At 30.8% G+C, this 14,128-nt stretch overlaps 1 protein-coding gene and 1 non-coding gene across 2 annotated transcripts; one reads left to right on the top strand and one right to left on the bottom strand.

Annotated features, from left to right (window-relative positions):
- The first annotated feature begins 659 nt into the window (after positions 1 to 659).
- Positions 660 to 742, top strand: TRNAL-UAA. The gene has a single exon. It is a non-coding gene; the product is annotated as a tRNA-Leu (tRNA).
- Positions 743 to 7,138: 6,396 nt separating this feature from the next.
- On the bottom strand, positions 7,139 to 13,270 carry LOC114190230 (glucomannan 4-beta-mannosyltransferase 9-like). The gene is made up of 10 exons (XM_028079029.1): positions 12,979 to 13,270; positions 12,522 to 12,824; positions 12,330 to 12,428; positions 11,988 to 12,240; positions 9,126 to 9,236; positions 8,807 to 8,943; positions 8,543 to 8,656; positions 8,264 to 8,463; positions 7,848 to 8,042; positions 7,139 to 7,708 (listed from the first exon to the last, which is right to left on the bottom strand). The coding sequence occupies exons 2-10, from the start codon at positions 12,822 to 12,824 to the stop codon at positions 7,546 to 7,548; spliced, it is 1,575 nt and encodes a 524-aa protein (XP_027934830.1). The 5' UTR covers positions 12,979 to 13,270; the 3' UTR covers positions 7,139 to 7,545.
- Positions 13,271 to 14,128: the final 858 nt, after the last annotated feature.

The following is a 14,128-nucleotide window of genomic DNA, read 5'->3' as shown; positions in this document are numbered from 1 at the left end:
ATTTTTGTGAAAGAAACACTCATTATGTACATAAACGATGCAATTGGTGTTTTTTTGTTCTATCATCTACATCCATGAATATCCAACCTTGTATTTTTAGTTTACATCGATTTTGTAATTGACGTAATATGTGTATGACTTCTACATTGGTAATATTTACATTGAGTATTTAACTAATGTAATATCTCATAAACAACCAATATAAAATGTACTTTTTTTTTTTTGTAATAGTGATATATGTAGCCATGTTTTGAAATATATTGATTGATAATAACTTAAGTAGTTGTTAATTGATTTATTGATAATAACTTATTTTATAAAATATTTGAGTTTTACTTTTCCTTACTTTAATATTTGAATTCTTAATATGATTTATATTTCAAGAGCAATGGAGATATTTTTTTTTGTTAAACATATTCCTCACTCTTAATAATGTGAATGATAATTTATTTAAAATTTAGAATAGTTTTTAATTTGAAATTAACATTATATAATATTTTTAATGTGAACTATTTTTTATTTTTCTAATCAAATTTGGCGAGAATGAATACGCACAAAAGAAATTATCAGAATAAATACTTTAAGAAACCATATAATTATTGTCTAATTATAGAAAATACTTACGTCTTAATCTAAATGAAATTAATCATAACCATCAAGCAGGTTTGCCCGAGTGGTTAAGGGGGAAGACTTAAGATCTTCTGCACATAAGTGCGCGTGGGTTCGAACCCCACAGCCTGCATTTTATTTTTTTCCTGCATTTTACCACTTTGTGATATTATGTTTTTTTTTCCTGCTTTTTACCACACTTATTTTTTTTCTGCTTTTTTACCACTTTGTGATATTATGTTTATTTATTTTTTACTTATTTTTTATTAACATCAAGTAAGATTTGAAGAAGAAATAAAAGTCCAATCTCCCATAATCCATTATAGGTGTTTCTAAGAGCTAAAAGTGGTTTAAATTCAAGATAAAATTCTTGAACTTTTTTTTTTAAAGGTGGAATAGCTCAGTAGTGATGTTATCTTGTTTCTTTTTCTTTTTTGCTTTCGACAAATTCTTTCTATCTCAAAATTTCCTTTTCCAAAGTTGAACAAACTTATGCGTACAAAAAAGAAGTGTGATGTGACAAATAGAAATCGTGAAGACCAATAGGAAAAAAAAGAAAGATTGATAGAATATTTTTTATCAGAAAAAGAAAGAATGACCAAATTGAAGGAGTAAACAACACCACAGAAAACTTGATCCATGAAACCTTCAAGTGTACATTATGGTCAATTTAAAAAATATCATATCCACAAGGAATACGTGTTTGTCTTTATACTTATATTAATTTAGAAGGAAAAAATTATAAAAGTTTACTATTGAATTTGTAGTAAGAATTGAAGGTGAGAGAACCATGAATTAAATATATTTTAAATAAAAGTGATAATATAACATTTTTAGAATTGGATGGTAATGTGAATTTTTGTTTGTTGACTTAAACTCTTTATTTATATTCTCTTTTAATTCTTTTTTGAATCTGAGTTAATTTAACTATATATTTGAACGAGAAATGTCACAATTTCAATACAATTAATTTAATTTTATTGAATCTAATTTTTTATTTAAATATCCAACATCCTATTTAACTAAGAATTAAAAATAATTAAGTATGAAAATGTGATTATATTTCGTCTTAAAAGACAATGATTTAATGTATAACATATATCATGAAAGGTGTAAGTACTTTGTCTTTGTCTGACAAACAATATATTACTATGCAGCCTTAGTTTGTGTTCGATAAATCATAAATGTTCTTAGATAACAAAATACATAAAAGTAAATTAGTTTTGTACTAAAATGAAAATCACAAAAGGTCATTTTATATTGTAGGGAATATTTACATCTTTCTTGACAAAAAAGATCTATTAGATAAATGACAAAGAAATTCTTGAACAAAGAGCTAAAGTTGTGTTTTTTTGAACAAATCCTTAAGCAACACAATTGTCAACTCTGAAAGAGTTTTCCAATTCGTACGACACGAATAAAGGAAAAACATATTGTCCAAGAAGGAGACAAGTACATCAAACTATTGGGATGTTGATAAAAGAAAAAAAAGAGAGAGGATAATTTATTATTGCATGGAGTGCATTAATCACATCCATCACTATCAAGCACTTTAAAGGAAGGAAAATAAATTCAAAATAGCGAAAGTTAGTCAATGACCATAAATGGTTTTGCAACACGAATCTATATAAAGCCACTTAAGAAGAGAAAGAAGAAAGTGAGAGACAACATATGTAGTGTACTGCTTAAATCTTTGGGTCAACAAAAAACTTTAAAAGAGAATTTTGGTAGTGTACAAGTATGCAAGTTAGAAGAAACAGAGCCTCAGTCTTTCAAATGTCAACAAACTATTATCTTCTTTGATGAGAAAAAGTGTGATCAGTGATCACAAAACGTGTAATTTCTTCATCTCAGCCAGGAGTGATTGTTTAGAAAAAATTATTTGGTTAATAGCCAAAAGTGACTGTTATTATAAGAACATTTTTTTAAGTCAGAAGTGGCTAGTAGAAAAAAAAATACTTGAATGGGGTCAATCAAGAATGATTGAGAGTCGAAAGAATTCTCGTGTTGAGTTAGGAGTGACTTATTGAAAGAGTACTTAATAAGTTAGTAGGAGTGACTACAAGCCCAATGAATACTCAAAATATACTTCATAACATTGATAAATGGATAAAATATATGTGTATTCATGCATTAGTTTAGGCCATTTTTATTCATTTGTGCATTATTTGACTAATTCCATCATGCATTATCTTGTTTTGGATCATATATTTGGATTTATGCATTGTTTGTTTAAACAGTTTTGGAGGAAGTTAGTTAGACACAAAACAACATGTTTCACAAGTGCCTGATAGATTTTTCCACAACTTGTGGATTTGGCTTCAAAAATGTAGGATTTAAAACAACGTGTTCCATAGGTGCCTGGTGGAATTTTCCATGACCTATGGATTTTGTTTCAAATTGTAGGATACAAAACAGCATGTTCCAGTTCCATAGGTGTCCGGTGAGTCTTTCCATGAGTTCCATAGGTGGCCTGTGGATTTTTCCACAACCTATGGATGTTTTAGCGAGAAATCTTAAGATGACATGGACTGACAAGGATTTAAAGGAAAAAGAAAATAAAAGAAAGATAAAAAGGGGGACAACGGTTAAGGGAGAGAAGTAACCACCTCAGCAAGTGGAGAAAACATGGAAAAGATAAAAGGGGAGGATAGTTCACGAGAGAGGTTCTCTTCTTCTTCGTCATTCTCTTCTTTTGTTAGTTTTAGTTTTTTTTTTTTCATTATGCAAAACTAATTTTCTTTTTGTTGGAGGATTGATGTAAGACTCTGGATTTTAGTTTCTACTCTTTACAATAGATGTTTTGTTAATGTTATTTATCTTAGTACTCTGTTTATGAATTTATTGTTTATTCTATGAGCAATTTCACAATTGGAAAATTAGGGATTGTTTGCGATTATAAACAAAACAGGTTAGGTTATGTCACAATTGGAAAATTAGGCATATCTAAGTAGTTTGCAATAGAGATTATTATCCATTTTTCATGATTCTATTGAATTTTTATAAATTGACCTAAGGAATTGGGAGTTCGAATTCAATGAATAGATTTTACCTACTAAGGAATTAGGGGTAAAACAACTCTAAGTAAACTCAAGTGGATGATTACATTACTTACATCAATTAAAAAGGAGTCGAATTCTATAGGAAAGGGTACGAAATCAATCCTCTGACAATTCTTATATTGATTGAAGTTTTTATCATTATTCTATGCTTACAAATCTATTGAATCTTATTTGCTCAAAATTGCGTGAATTAGGAATCTAGTATTCAACGAATCAATCCCAGAGGACAATATTTTATTACTACGTTAACGATCGATTCACTTGCCAAATGTTTATCAATAATTAATGTGCTTCATGAAACTCAGTTGATAGAGAATTGGACATAGTCTGTGTAATAAGACAGACTAGTATAAAAATACAAAGTGTATTCTCTCTTCCTCTATCTATTTACAATGTTTATTGTTTTTATTTGTAGTACCGTGCAAGAAGAGTCATTGCAAGATTATATATAACAAACACATTTATTTAAATATGTAAATTAGTTAAGTTCTAAAGTTTCGTTTGATGCACTTTATCAAACATGACTACCATGTATCAAAGCATGGAGGAAACCAAAAACCTAGAAGACAACGAAGAAGGTCACCCTATAATACTGAATCACACAAATACATATTTATATGTATTTTCAATTTAGTTATTTCATTTTAATTATTTTTAATTTTCCTCAAGTTCTTACTAATGTTACTACAATTTTTTCTTACTTTATTATCTTTGTCGTGTATTCAATTAATTAATTCCAAATATCATATTAATTAAATAAAAATAAATAAATTTCATTAAACATAATAGAATAAAAAAATTTCATTAATCATAAAAAGAATAAAAAAAAAATCACTTTACTTTAAATAAAATTAAAAACCAATTGTTCATAAAAAAATATCTTTTAAACAGTCTGCATAATTATGACGACTTTAGTAAAAATAAAAGTCGTCAAGTCTCATATGACTTTAACTATAGTGAAAAAAATCAAAGTTTTAAACTAAAGTCCTTAAAGGTACGGTGACTTCAGTTAAAAAAAAAAAAAGAAGAAAAAGTTGTCGTACATGTACGATTTCATCCTAACTCAGCTGAAATTGAGCCAGTTAGGACGACTTTACCTTTTGAAGTTGCTAGCCCCCATTTGACTTCACCTTGTTTCTTAAAGTTAAAAAAATTCAACTCATTTAAGTAAATACAAAAGTAAATTAATCCTATTTCATAAATTACCTGATATTTGCATCCACTTATATACTATACATTCGCTTTATCTCTAGTTGATGTGCAATCTCCAACATACTCCTTCACGCTGAAGCTTATAGATACCGAGTGTGTTACTAAACATTAATGAGTGGTCTGATAGCGGCTCGATAACAGGTGACACGATAGACCCAACAAACTATAAATCTTGCTAGAATAGACTCAAACTCATGACTCTAATACCATGTTAAGAAGTGAACTTTAAGTCTAACTCAATCTTACAAAACCAACTTAACTTTGTGATGGCCTTCCTCCATGCTCCTTGAAGACTTGCTTGATGAATGGAGTCTCCATGGATGAGTAGTGATGCGGAACCTATGAAATGGAGAAGAGGAAGAGGTGTTTGGTTCGATTTTATGTGAAGAATTCTTAAGAGATGTGAGACTAACTCCTACGGAAGGAAGTTAAAGTAGACTAGAGAGAATACTACTCTAAAGTGAGCTCAAAACAAGAGATTGTGTGGCAATTTTGATAGCAATTCAATACTCATATTCAAGCTAAGATTACATAAGGTAAGCCTCTCTATTTATAGGATAAAAGGAAAAAGAGAGGGAAAAATGGTCTAGAAACTTGAAAATTGGAGTAAAAAAGAGAACTTGCTCAAGGTGTGACTTGCCACCTAAGTAAGCAAATGTTTGACACCATGCTCATGCCCTCCACACTATGAGGCACTACTTGAAGTAGCTTGGTCTCCAAGTTAAGATTAAAAATCCTATTTTCCATACGCCACTCCTCTTAGCCCATAGTTAAGCCCAAACTACCCTACATGGTCCAAGCCCAAAACATGGTCCAAATAAAATCCTATTCTACTAGGAGCATTATACAAAGTCCAAAATATTATTCTAATATTTATAAAGAATCTTAGACTAGGTCTTCACATCTTCCTTAGCCCAGGTGAACATCAACTTGGGACTACTCAACTCAGATGAAGCCCAATTTTCTTTAATCCTTTTTGCCATTACTCTTATGGTTGGTCCTTTGGCTAGAGGTTTGCCATCACTTTAAGCCTAATTCAACCCCACAAAACTGGTTGGTGAGATGAGGTTTGCACCCATTTATTTATTGTAAATTCACCTTATTTCTAGTCAATGTAGAATCTCCAACAGATCACCTCACGTCGAGACATATACATCTCAAGTGTTGGACTAGACATTAAGAAGTGGTCTAATAACGGACCGATAACGGGTGGTGCGATAAGCCCAACAAACAACAAATCTCGTTAAAATAAATTCAAACTCATAACTCTAATATTACGTTAAGAAATAAATTTTAAGTCTAACTTAATATCATAAAATCAATTTTTAAGTTGAAATTTATATCTACTCATATAGTATAATTTCGTTATATTTCTAGTTGATGTAGTATCTTCGATGACTATAATTAATTATTGAAACATTGGTTATGGCAAATAACATTCACATTTTTTATTTCTTTCTGAAAGCTTGTCATAGAACGGGGATTGTGACAACAGCAAATTTAGCGACCTAATGTTTCCTTGTGTGAATAGAATGATGAAAATTGACTTGATTCAGATATGCTTGCTGGATTATTAAAGGAAAAAACATATATATATAGAGCGGACAGTAATAAATGCTGTTGGCATGTTTTTACCCTTCTCAGGATTCAGGAAAATGACTGATTTGGTTTACTTAAGATTCTGCTTCTGCTACCAAAGTGAACCCTTTTTTGGTGCTAACAACAAATACAAAGAAAAGGAAACTAGAGACAACTTTCCTTTGTTTCCTTGTGAGGCATACCAAATGTTGGTAGTTGGAACTCTTTAGTCAAAGACCAAGTCAACTAAAATATTCAATGGTTATTATTAAAACACTAGTGGCAAAACGAACTGTGTGTACATGTGATATTTTTTATAATAATATAAAATAATAAAATTATATTTATAAAATTAAATATAAATAATTTTGTACAATTTGATTATAATAGTTTTTATTTAAAACATGGTTACATGTTAAATTGAAAAAAAAGACGTGGACACAAAATGAATATTCTTTATATAATATATATATATATATATATATATATATATATATATATATATATATATATATATAATATGGTATAGATGAATGTCTTGTTTCATATTTCTGATGATTTTTTCAGGTTTAGTTAGAAGTCCACAATTTCTAAACGTGATCTTTTGCATACATATTAGTTACCGACACACTATTTGTATAATTTTTACTAAAAGACAGAGTAAGACAAAAAGAAGATTCAACACGAAACTCTGTAATCTATCCCATTTATTGAAGATGTTTATTATTTCTTTGAACAAATTCAAATAAGAAAGGAAATGTTTGATAAAATTAGAAAAGAAAAAGAACTACAAAATCTTATAGCCATATGTCCAACCAAAGATGTCTGCCCCGGGAAGATCGATGCCTGTAGAGTGCTGTAATAATTTTCTGTATACTCCATATCCAAAGGAATAACTTCTGTAATTTTCTTATGTATCTTTGTTGAATATTCACAAAAAACTGTTCGAGCCACGACTCTGATTATGCAGAACCTTGAAGAATGACCACCCATAATACAAGCTTTAATTTAATGTCACAGATTATACTGTGAATGAACACTATTACAATATGTAAATATCCGAATGAAGTGTTCTGAAGTCCTTTTAGGAGTTGGGAACGATAGTGCCAACATATCCAAATGCCATGATGAAGAAAGCAATCGATTGAATGTATAGGAATATATAGAACCGGTTTTTCCCGAACATAACATCATAGCAGCCACAGAAGAAAAGGTAGAATCCAACAAGAAGTTCCAACATGTGAATTCTAATGATATTGAACACAAAGACAGCAAATATAGATTGGTAAGCACTGGGATATAATCTAGAATTTGAATAAGTGAATGCTATTGTTATATGATAAACGAAACCAAGAATAAGAAGTTAACAAGACTCCATTATTATACCTGTCTCCAATTCTGAATCGAATCTTCTTGGGTGCTTTACCCCCACCTTTACCCTTAAGAGCATCTCCAAGTTTTTCAGTGACAATCCATTCATTCACTCGACTAGCCTCTAGCAGACCAATAATTGTAGCCTTTGTTCGATGCAGAGACATGGTGTTCTCAAAGAGAATCCAGAATACCAGTAAGTGGAGTGACCTGAAAAATGCACCTTTAGTCAAGAAGGTTATACTTGTAAATCATATTCATTGTCTTTTGAAGTTTTAAAACATATTCGTTTCTCATTCCTCATTCCATTTACATGGTTTAAGGCCAGTCCTATGTGCTATATGCATAAAGAATCATATTTGATGTGTTTATTGTGCACTCTATGGATTTTCTAGATTTTAGAAGAAAGGAAAAGTTGAGAAAATGAAGACCTTGGAGTTCCAACAGCATTTAGGAGTGTGATGATGGAAGGGATATAAACAGCACCCCACTTGGGTACCACCACCTCAGGCACCACAACTGTTGCAGGTAAGACAATGCAATAGAACATGAAAGTGTTTATGTGGGCCACGACCTTCCGGACGAAGAAGAAGCTGTAAACCACATATATCTTCTTCCATAAGGATACTTTCTGCAATGGACACACACGAGAATTTTGGTCATAAATAGCCAATACTTTTTGTCCTGCCAATTCAATGGGGCAACCTTACCTTGTTCCTCATTATCTCCATCACCATTTTCCGGAAAAGATTGGCTGGTCCACAAGACCACCTGTGCTGTTGGTACCTGTAGGCCTTCAGAGTACTTGGTAGTTCATTTTTCACCTGTTTTCCAAGTAATAAACTCATGTCATACTAATTCATCACTGTCACCAACACCACATAATAGTCCTATCATGTCATTGACATTTCATCAAATAGTATACAGACATTCTTCCATTACCACTCTTATCAGAAAAAAAAAAAAAACAAAACCTTCAAATTAGCCAGGTATAAGAATTTCCATCCTTTGAGACTTGCTCGAACAGCTAGGTCCATGTCTTCCACTGTGGTTCTATCCTTCCATCCCCCAGCCTCATTCAGTGCCGAAATTCTCCACACACCCGCAGTTCCTGTATCATTTACAACAGCACAAAAAATGGGTGTAAAATCACCACAAGAAAACATAACCATTTTCCACTGTAGCACTTAAAATCAATTATTCCTTTTTGAAAAGGAAAACAGATGAAACTGTTTTGTTTTTTTCTTTCTTATATTTTAAGGAGAGAAACTATTTTCTTCTATAGATGATTACCATTGAAGCCAAAGAATGCGTAAGTGGAAGACCCTACTTCTTGTTCCACAGTAAAATGGTAATCCAGTGACATCTCTTGCATCCTGGTCATCAAACATTCATTGGCATTCACTGCAAAACAAAATTAAACAAAAAAAAAAAAAATGCATTGTTAATTGCACAAATTTTGCTGCAACGAAATCAACAATTTCATCGTGTTATTGTGCATGATTTAGAATGAGAGTGCGATATCAATTCAGCTGTCTTTTGGCAATAGATTTAGACAGTGACACGGAAATGGTGGTCCACCATTAAAATTGCACATGCAGCTGCCGGATGCAATAGTGGTGAATATTTTCTTTGGTGAATGAGTGTTTTCCAAGATTAATAACAAAAACAAAAAATATGTGCAGGAATAATACAGTACAATTAACTAGAGAAAATAAAAATGGAAGAAAGGTGATGAAAAAGAAAAAGAAAAAGAAAAAACATCTTATGAACAATTATGAGGTTAACAATCACAATTATACCAACAACAACATTGGTGTCTTCGTAAAACATAGGCACCCCTACGCATGCAGATTAATTTCAAAGTATTGCCTTCTTTTGCGGTCACAACAATCCACCATAATTATGTTTCGGACTTTAAGAATAGTTGAACCGAAATTGCAAAAATTAAAAATTAAAAACTTCAAAAGTTGAGTCTAAATTTTTCGGTAAAGTGCTAGTGCACATGCTCAAGTCTTTTCTTGGATTAGTACAATGTCCTTCTAAATTGGCAAGCATTCACAGAACACAAAACACAGAACAGATGCTATCATATTTTCCTCTGTGGGAATACGAATTATTCCTTATGCTTTTTAAACGTATATGTAATTCAATGCGTGCAATTTTTGTTTTATACATCATCATTTCTTTAACCTAATTATAGCATAGGAATTTTGTAAAATCATAAAGAACAGCACCACTCAAATAGCTAAGAATAATTAACAGGCCCACAAAACACCATAATTGACCACGCAGATTGCTAGATAAAATAATAGCCACTTACAACAATTGTAATTATTTTCATTTTTGTTTATGCAAGCAACTTTACTTGTTGAAGTGAGTGATTACATATACTTACCAATGTTCTTTAATTTTGATGTACTAATGACACTGTTACACTTCATGTTTCCAAAAAGATCATGCTTAGTGATGTAGATTATAATCATGTTTCTGTTGTTCTGCCTCGTATACGTACAAATCTAGCACATACTTTTGTATGTAGCTATTATGATGACCTAATTATTAGGTGAAGATGTAAATGACTCTAACTACATCTCTAACATAAAGTTACATGATCTTTAAAAAATAATAATTAACGAACCACCATCTTATCTAATGACTCTAACAAAATTTATGATGATTTTGCGTACCCATTCCAGTTTATTCATTGAGTTGCTGTGCCTATAAAAACACCCACACTAACTATTCTTTTATTTTATTTTATTTTTTCTGCATCTGTTATCTCACTTTTCGGCCACAGAAAACTGACCCATTCTCGCATTAAATGAACCCTTAAGCACACTCTTAGCCCCTGCAACATTATTGTTGTATCATGTTTAATCATCTTTCAGTTCATTCATGATGGTGACTTCTCATGCCAGACTCTATTCAAAAATTTGAAAGTAGAAAAACGAGATCTTGCTTTGTAACCACTCCCACTTTTTCAGAACTTAGAAGAAGACAAGTGAACCCAACCCAACAAAGAAGGAACAGAGCAGTGGCTAGAGTTGAATACACATGTTACACGCAGAGATAGACGATGAGTTTAATTTTATCTCATCATCGTAAAACTAATTTGCAAAATAATAATTAATATTATTTAATATACTGTAAATATAAATAAAATAAAAATTTAAATGTTATTTATTTTAGTAAAATTAATTCTAAAAAAGATTATTCTATGCATATATAGCATTTTGGAAACAAACAAGACCCACCGACAGTTTTTAATTGGCAACGTTGTATTTTCCGAACCATGAGCGTGGAATAAGGTTAAATTGTTAATCCGAGAAAAGAAAAGAAAGCCAAGTCGCCAAAAGCTTAGAATCAAAACCAAAGACAATGCTGTACTCTTTTTTTTTTTTTTTTAATATGATAATTAAAAATTAGTATGACCAATAATTAAAAAGTGAAATATCTCTTGTTACTTTCAATAGAATATAACTAATGAAACGGGTTGGATTTTCATAATTTTTAGCACGAGTCAATTAACAAAAAATTTATAATAAACATATAAAAAATTAGTAATTTATTGAATATAACAATTTCTTATCAAAAGACTGTATACATTATCACAAATTACAAATAATAGAAAAAACTAGAGTAAAAACATTATTATTAAATCATAAACTATTATTTTGTGAAATTTCATCTATAAAAATTTTACGAGTAAAACACAAAAAATAAAATAAAATATTGTTTTCTTATATTAAAACTAATTTTATTATAAGCTAAAAACAGTTCATTAACAAATCACAAAATAAAAGTTTAATGAAGTGAAATGAAATCATTTCTACCAATTAACTTATGTATTAATTAATTTAATTCTTACAAAATTTAATTTAATTTTCTCAAAAAATTTATGACAAAAGTTCCTTAAAAAATAATTTTAAGTATAGTTAATCTGGAATTCAAATTGGTCAATTGGGTGCTATAAATTTATCTTCATCTTTACCCACAAACAAATCTTATATATAATAAATTTGTTAACTTTTATAATAATTATCACATAAACCATATAACAACAATAAAGTAATATCTAACTAGTTTCACAGAACTAAACTGAATTGCGTTTATTGAGGTGCAGATGAAGAAAAAGAAAAAAAGAGAATGTACCAAACTTCCAGCGTGCCTGAACAAGACCAAGTTCAGGATTGTTGACGAGGAACGGGACAGTTCGCCAGAGGAAATCAGGTTCTGGTTGAAAATCTGCGTCAAAAATGGCGACATAGTCACATTGCTTCACGTAGCTACGTTTCATCCCTTCTTTCAGAGCCCCTGCTTTGTACCCATTTCTGTTGTCCCGAACTTCGTACTTTATGTTCACTCCTTTACTCGCCCATCTGCTACATTCCATTTGCACCATTTCCTGCATTTTCTCCATTCATTCATTCATTCACTCTATCACCAATGTCTTCAACTTTTTTCACCCAAAATAAATGCTCATAACATGCATACCTTTATCGATGGGTCAGTAGAATCATCAAGAATTTGTATGATGATCCTGTCCGAAGGCCAAGAAAGGCCACAAGCAGCACCAATTGAGAGCTGATAAACCTGCATTTACAAATGTGAAAAAAGTGTGTCCAAGATGAAGAAGAAAGAAAGAAAATCTGCTATTCTCTGCTATGCTATGCTATGCTATGCTACCTCTCTTTCGTTGTACATTGGGACTTGAACCAGAACCATGGGATAGGTAGAGTTTCCCAGCTCAACGTCCTCCTTCAGAGCCTCCCATTTGTAACGCTTCTCAGGTCTTCTACCGAACACCTTCACCAAGCAAATCACCAGGCCCATGTACACTCTCTCCACCAACATCATCAACGACATCGCCAAGCACAAAAACACTGCCACTCTCAGCAGTGGCACCATCACTGGCTCCTTCACTTGCCTCCACACCAGACCCACTTGGGATGAAATGTCACCCCTCCTTATCCCTTCAAACGCTTCCATCTGAAAACCACCACAAAAACAACCAAACCCCATTAAATGGATTTCACAAAATTAACCATCTTTTTGTGAAAAAAGCAGCATCTTTTCTTCTGGGTAATTGCTGCATATGTTTTTGCTTCAAGCTCACGCAAAGAGAAAGCAGAAAAAAATGAACCTTGTTAATTTGTTCTGGATCTCTGAGCACTGAACTTTTATGTTTGAAGTTATGCAGTTGGTGATGCTAGTTTAGTAATTGCATGCCACTTTTTCTTCCATGAACAGAACACTGATCGTGTAAGTTGCTATTATTATTATGTGAGAGCCTAAGAAAAAAAAAAGTTGAAAAACAAAAGAATGAAGAGGAACAAGGAGAGAGAGAGAGTTCTTTGTTTTTGTTTTTATTTTTTGCAAGAGCAATGGCCTCTGAGAGGAAAAAGCTCTGTATTCTCTCTCTGTTTTTCTCTCTCTGTTTGTTGGCCTTTTATAATGGGTTTTTGCATTCAAAATGGTTCAAGATCTTGAAACTCTTGGCTGCCACAAGCATGAATGTTATTACTATATAAAAATCAAATGTCAATTAGAAGAGCCTCTCTTACCTGCACATTAAAATTTTGATATTAAAACCTTAACATCACACAATTCTTTATCAACATTTAATGAATATCTTTAGTTCATTTATTAAACTTGATTAAAGACATTTTTTTTTATTAACATGACTATTAAAAAAAATCTTATATTTTAATGTAATATATGTACTTGTTTTTATTAAGAATTTTTTATAAGTTTGGTTTAAAATATATGTTAATTTATTTTAACAAAGTGCCATCTTGTGTATTTAAAAATAATACACCAATCCGACCTGGTGCTGAGCAAAGCATGAAATGATATATATATATATATATATATATATATATATATATATATATATATATATATATATATATATATATATATATATATATATATATATATAAACTAAGCATTTGATTAAAAACTTTATTAGCTTAAAAACCTACGCTAATCAATCTAACAATCCAGTTTCTCAACGAATTTAAAATCAAATCAATGGGATTCTAACAAAAATTAATGAAGGACAAAATTAAAATTGATATAAAAATTTACGGACTCAATTTTAAACTTTCAAAACACGGCACTTATTTAATAAAACTCCATTTATTTAGATTGATTTAATTTTTTATATTTTCATCTTAAATTTCTTTTATATACGCACATTTGTACTCTTTTCCTATTTTTGTTATATATAGCTCATCATATATCTTCGAAGGTTGAAAAAAAAAACAATATAATGTAAATTTATAACATGT

This window comes from Vigna unguiculata, chromosome 7 (genome assembly GCF_004118075.2).
Source record: "Vigna unguiculata cultivar IT97K-499-35 chromosome 7, ASM411807v1, whole genome shotgun sequence".
In the NCBI taxonomy this organism is placed as follows: domain Eukaryota; kingdom Viridiplantae; phylum Streptophyta; class Magnoliopsida; order Fabales; family Fabaceae; genus Vigna; species Vigna unguiculata.
This window is presented reverse-complemented; position numbering and strand designations above follow the sequence as displayed.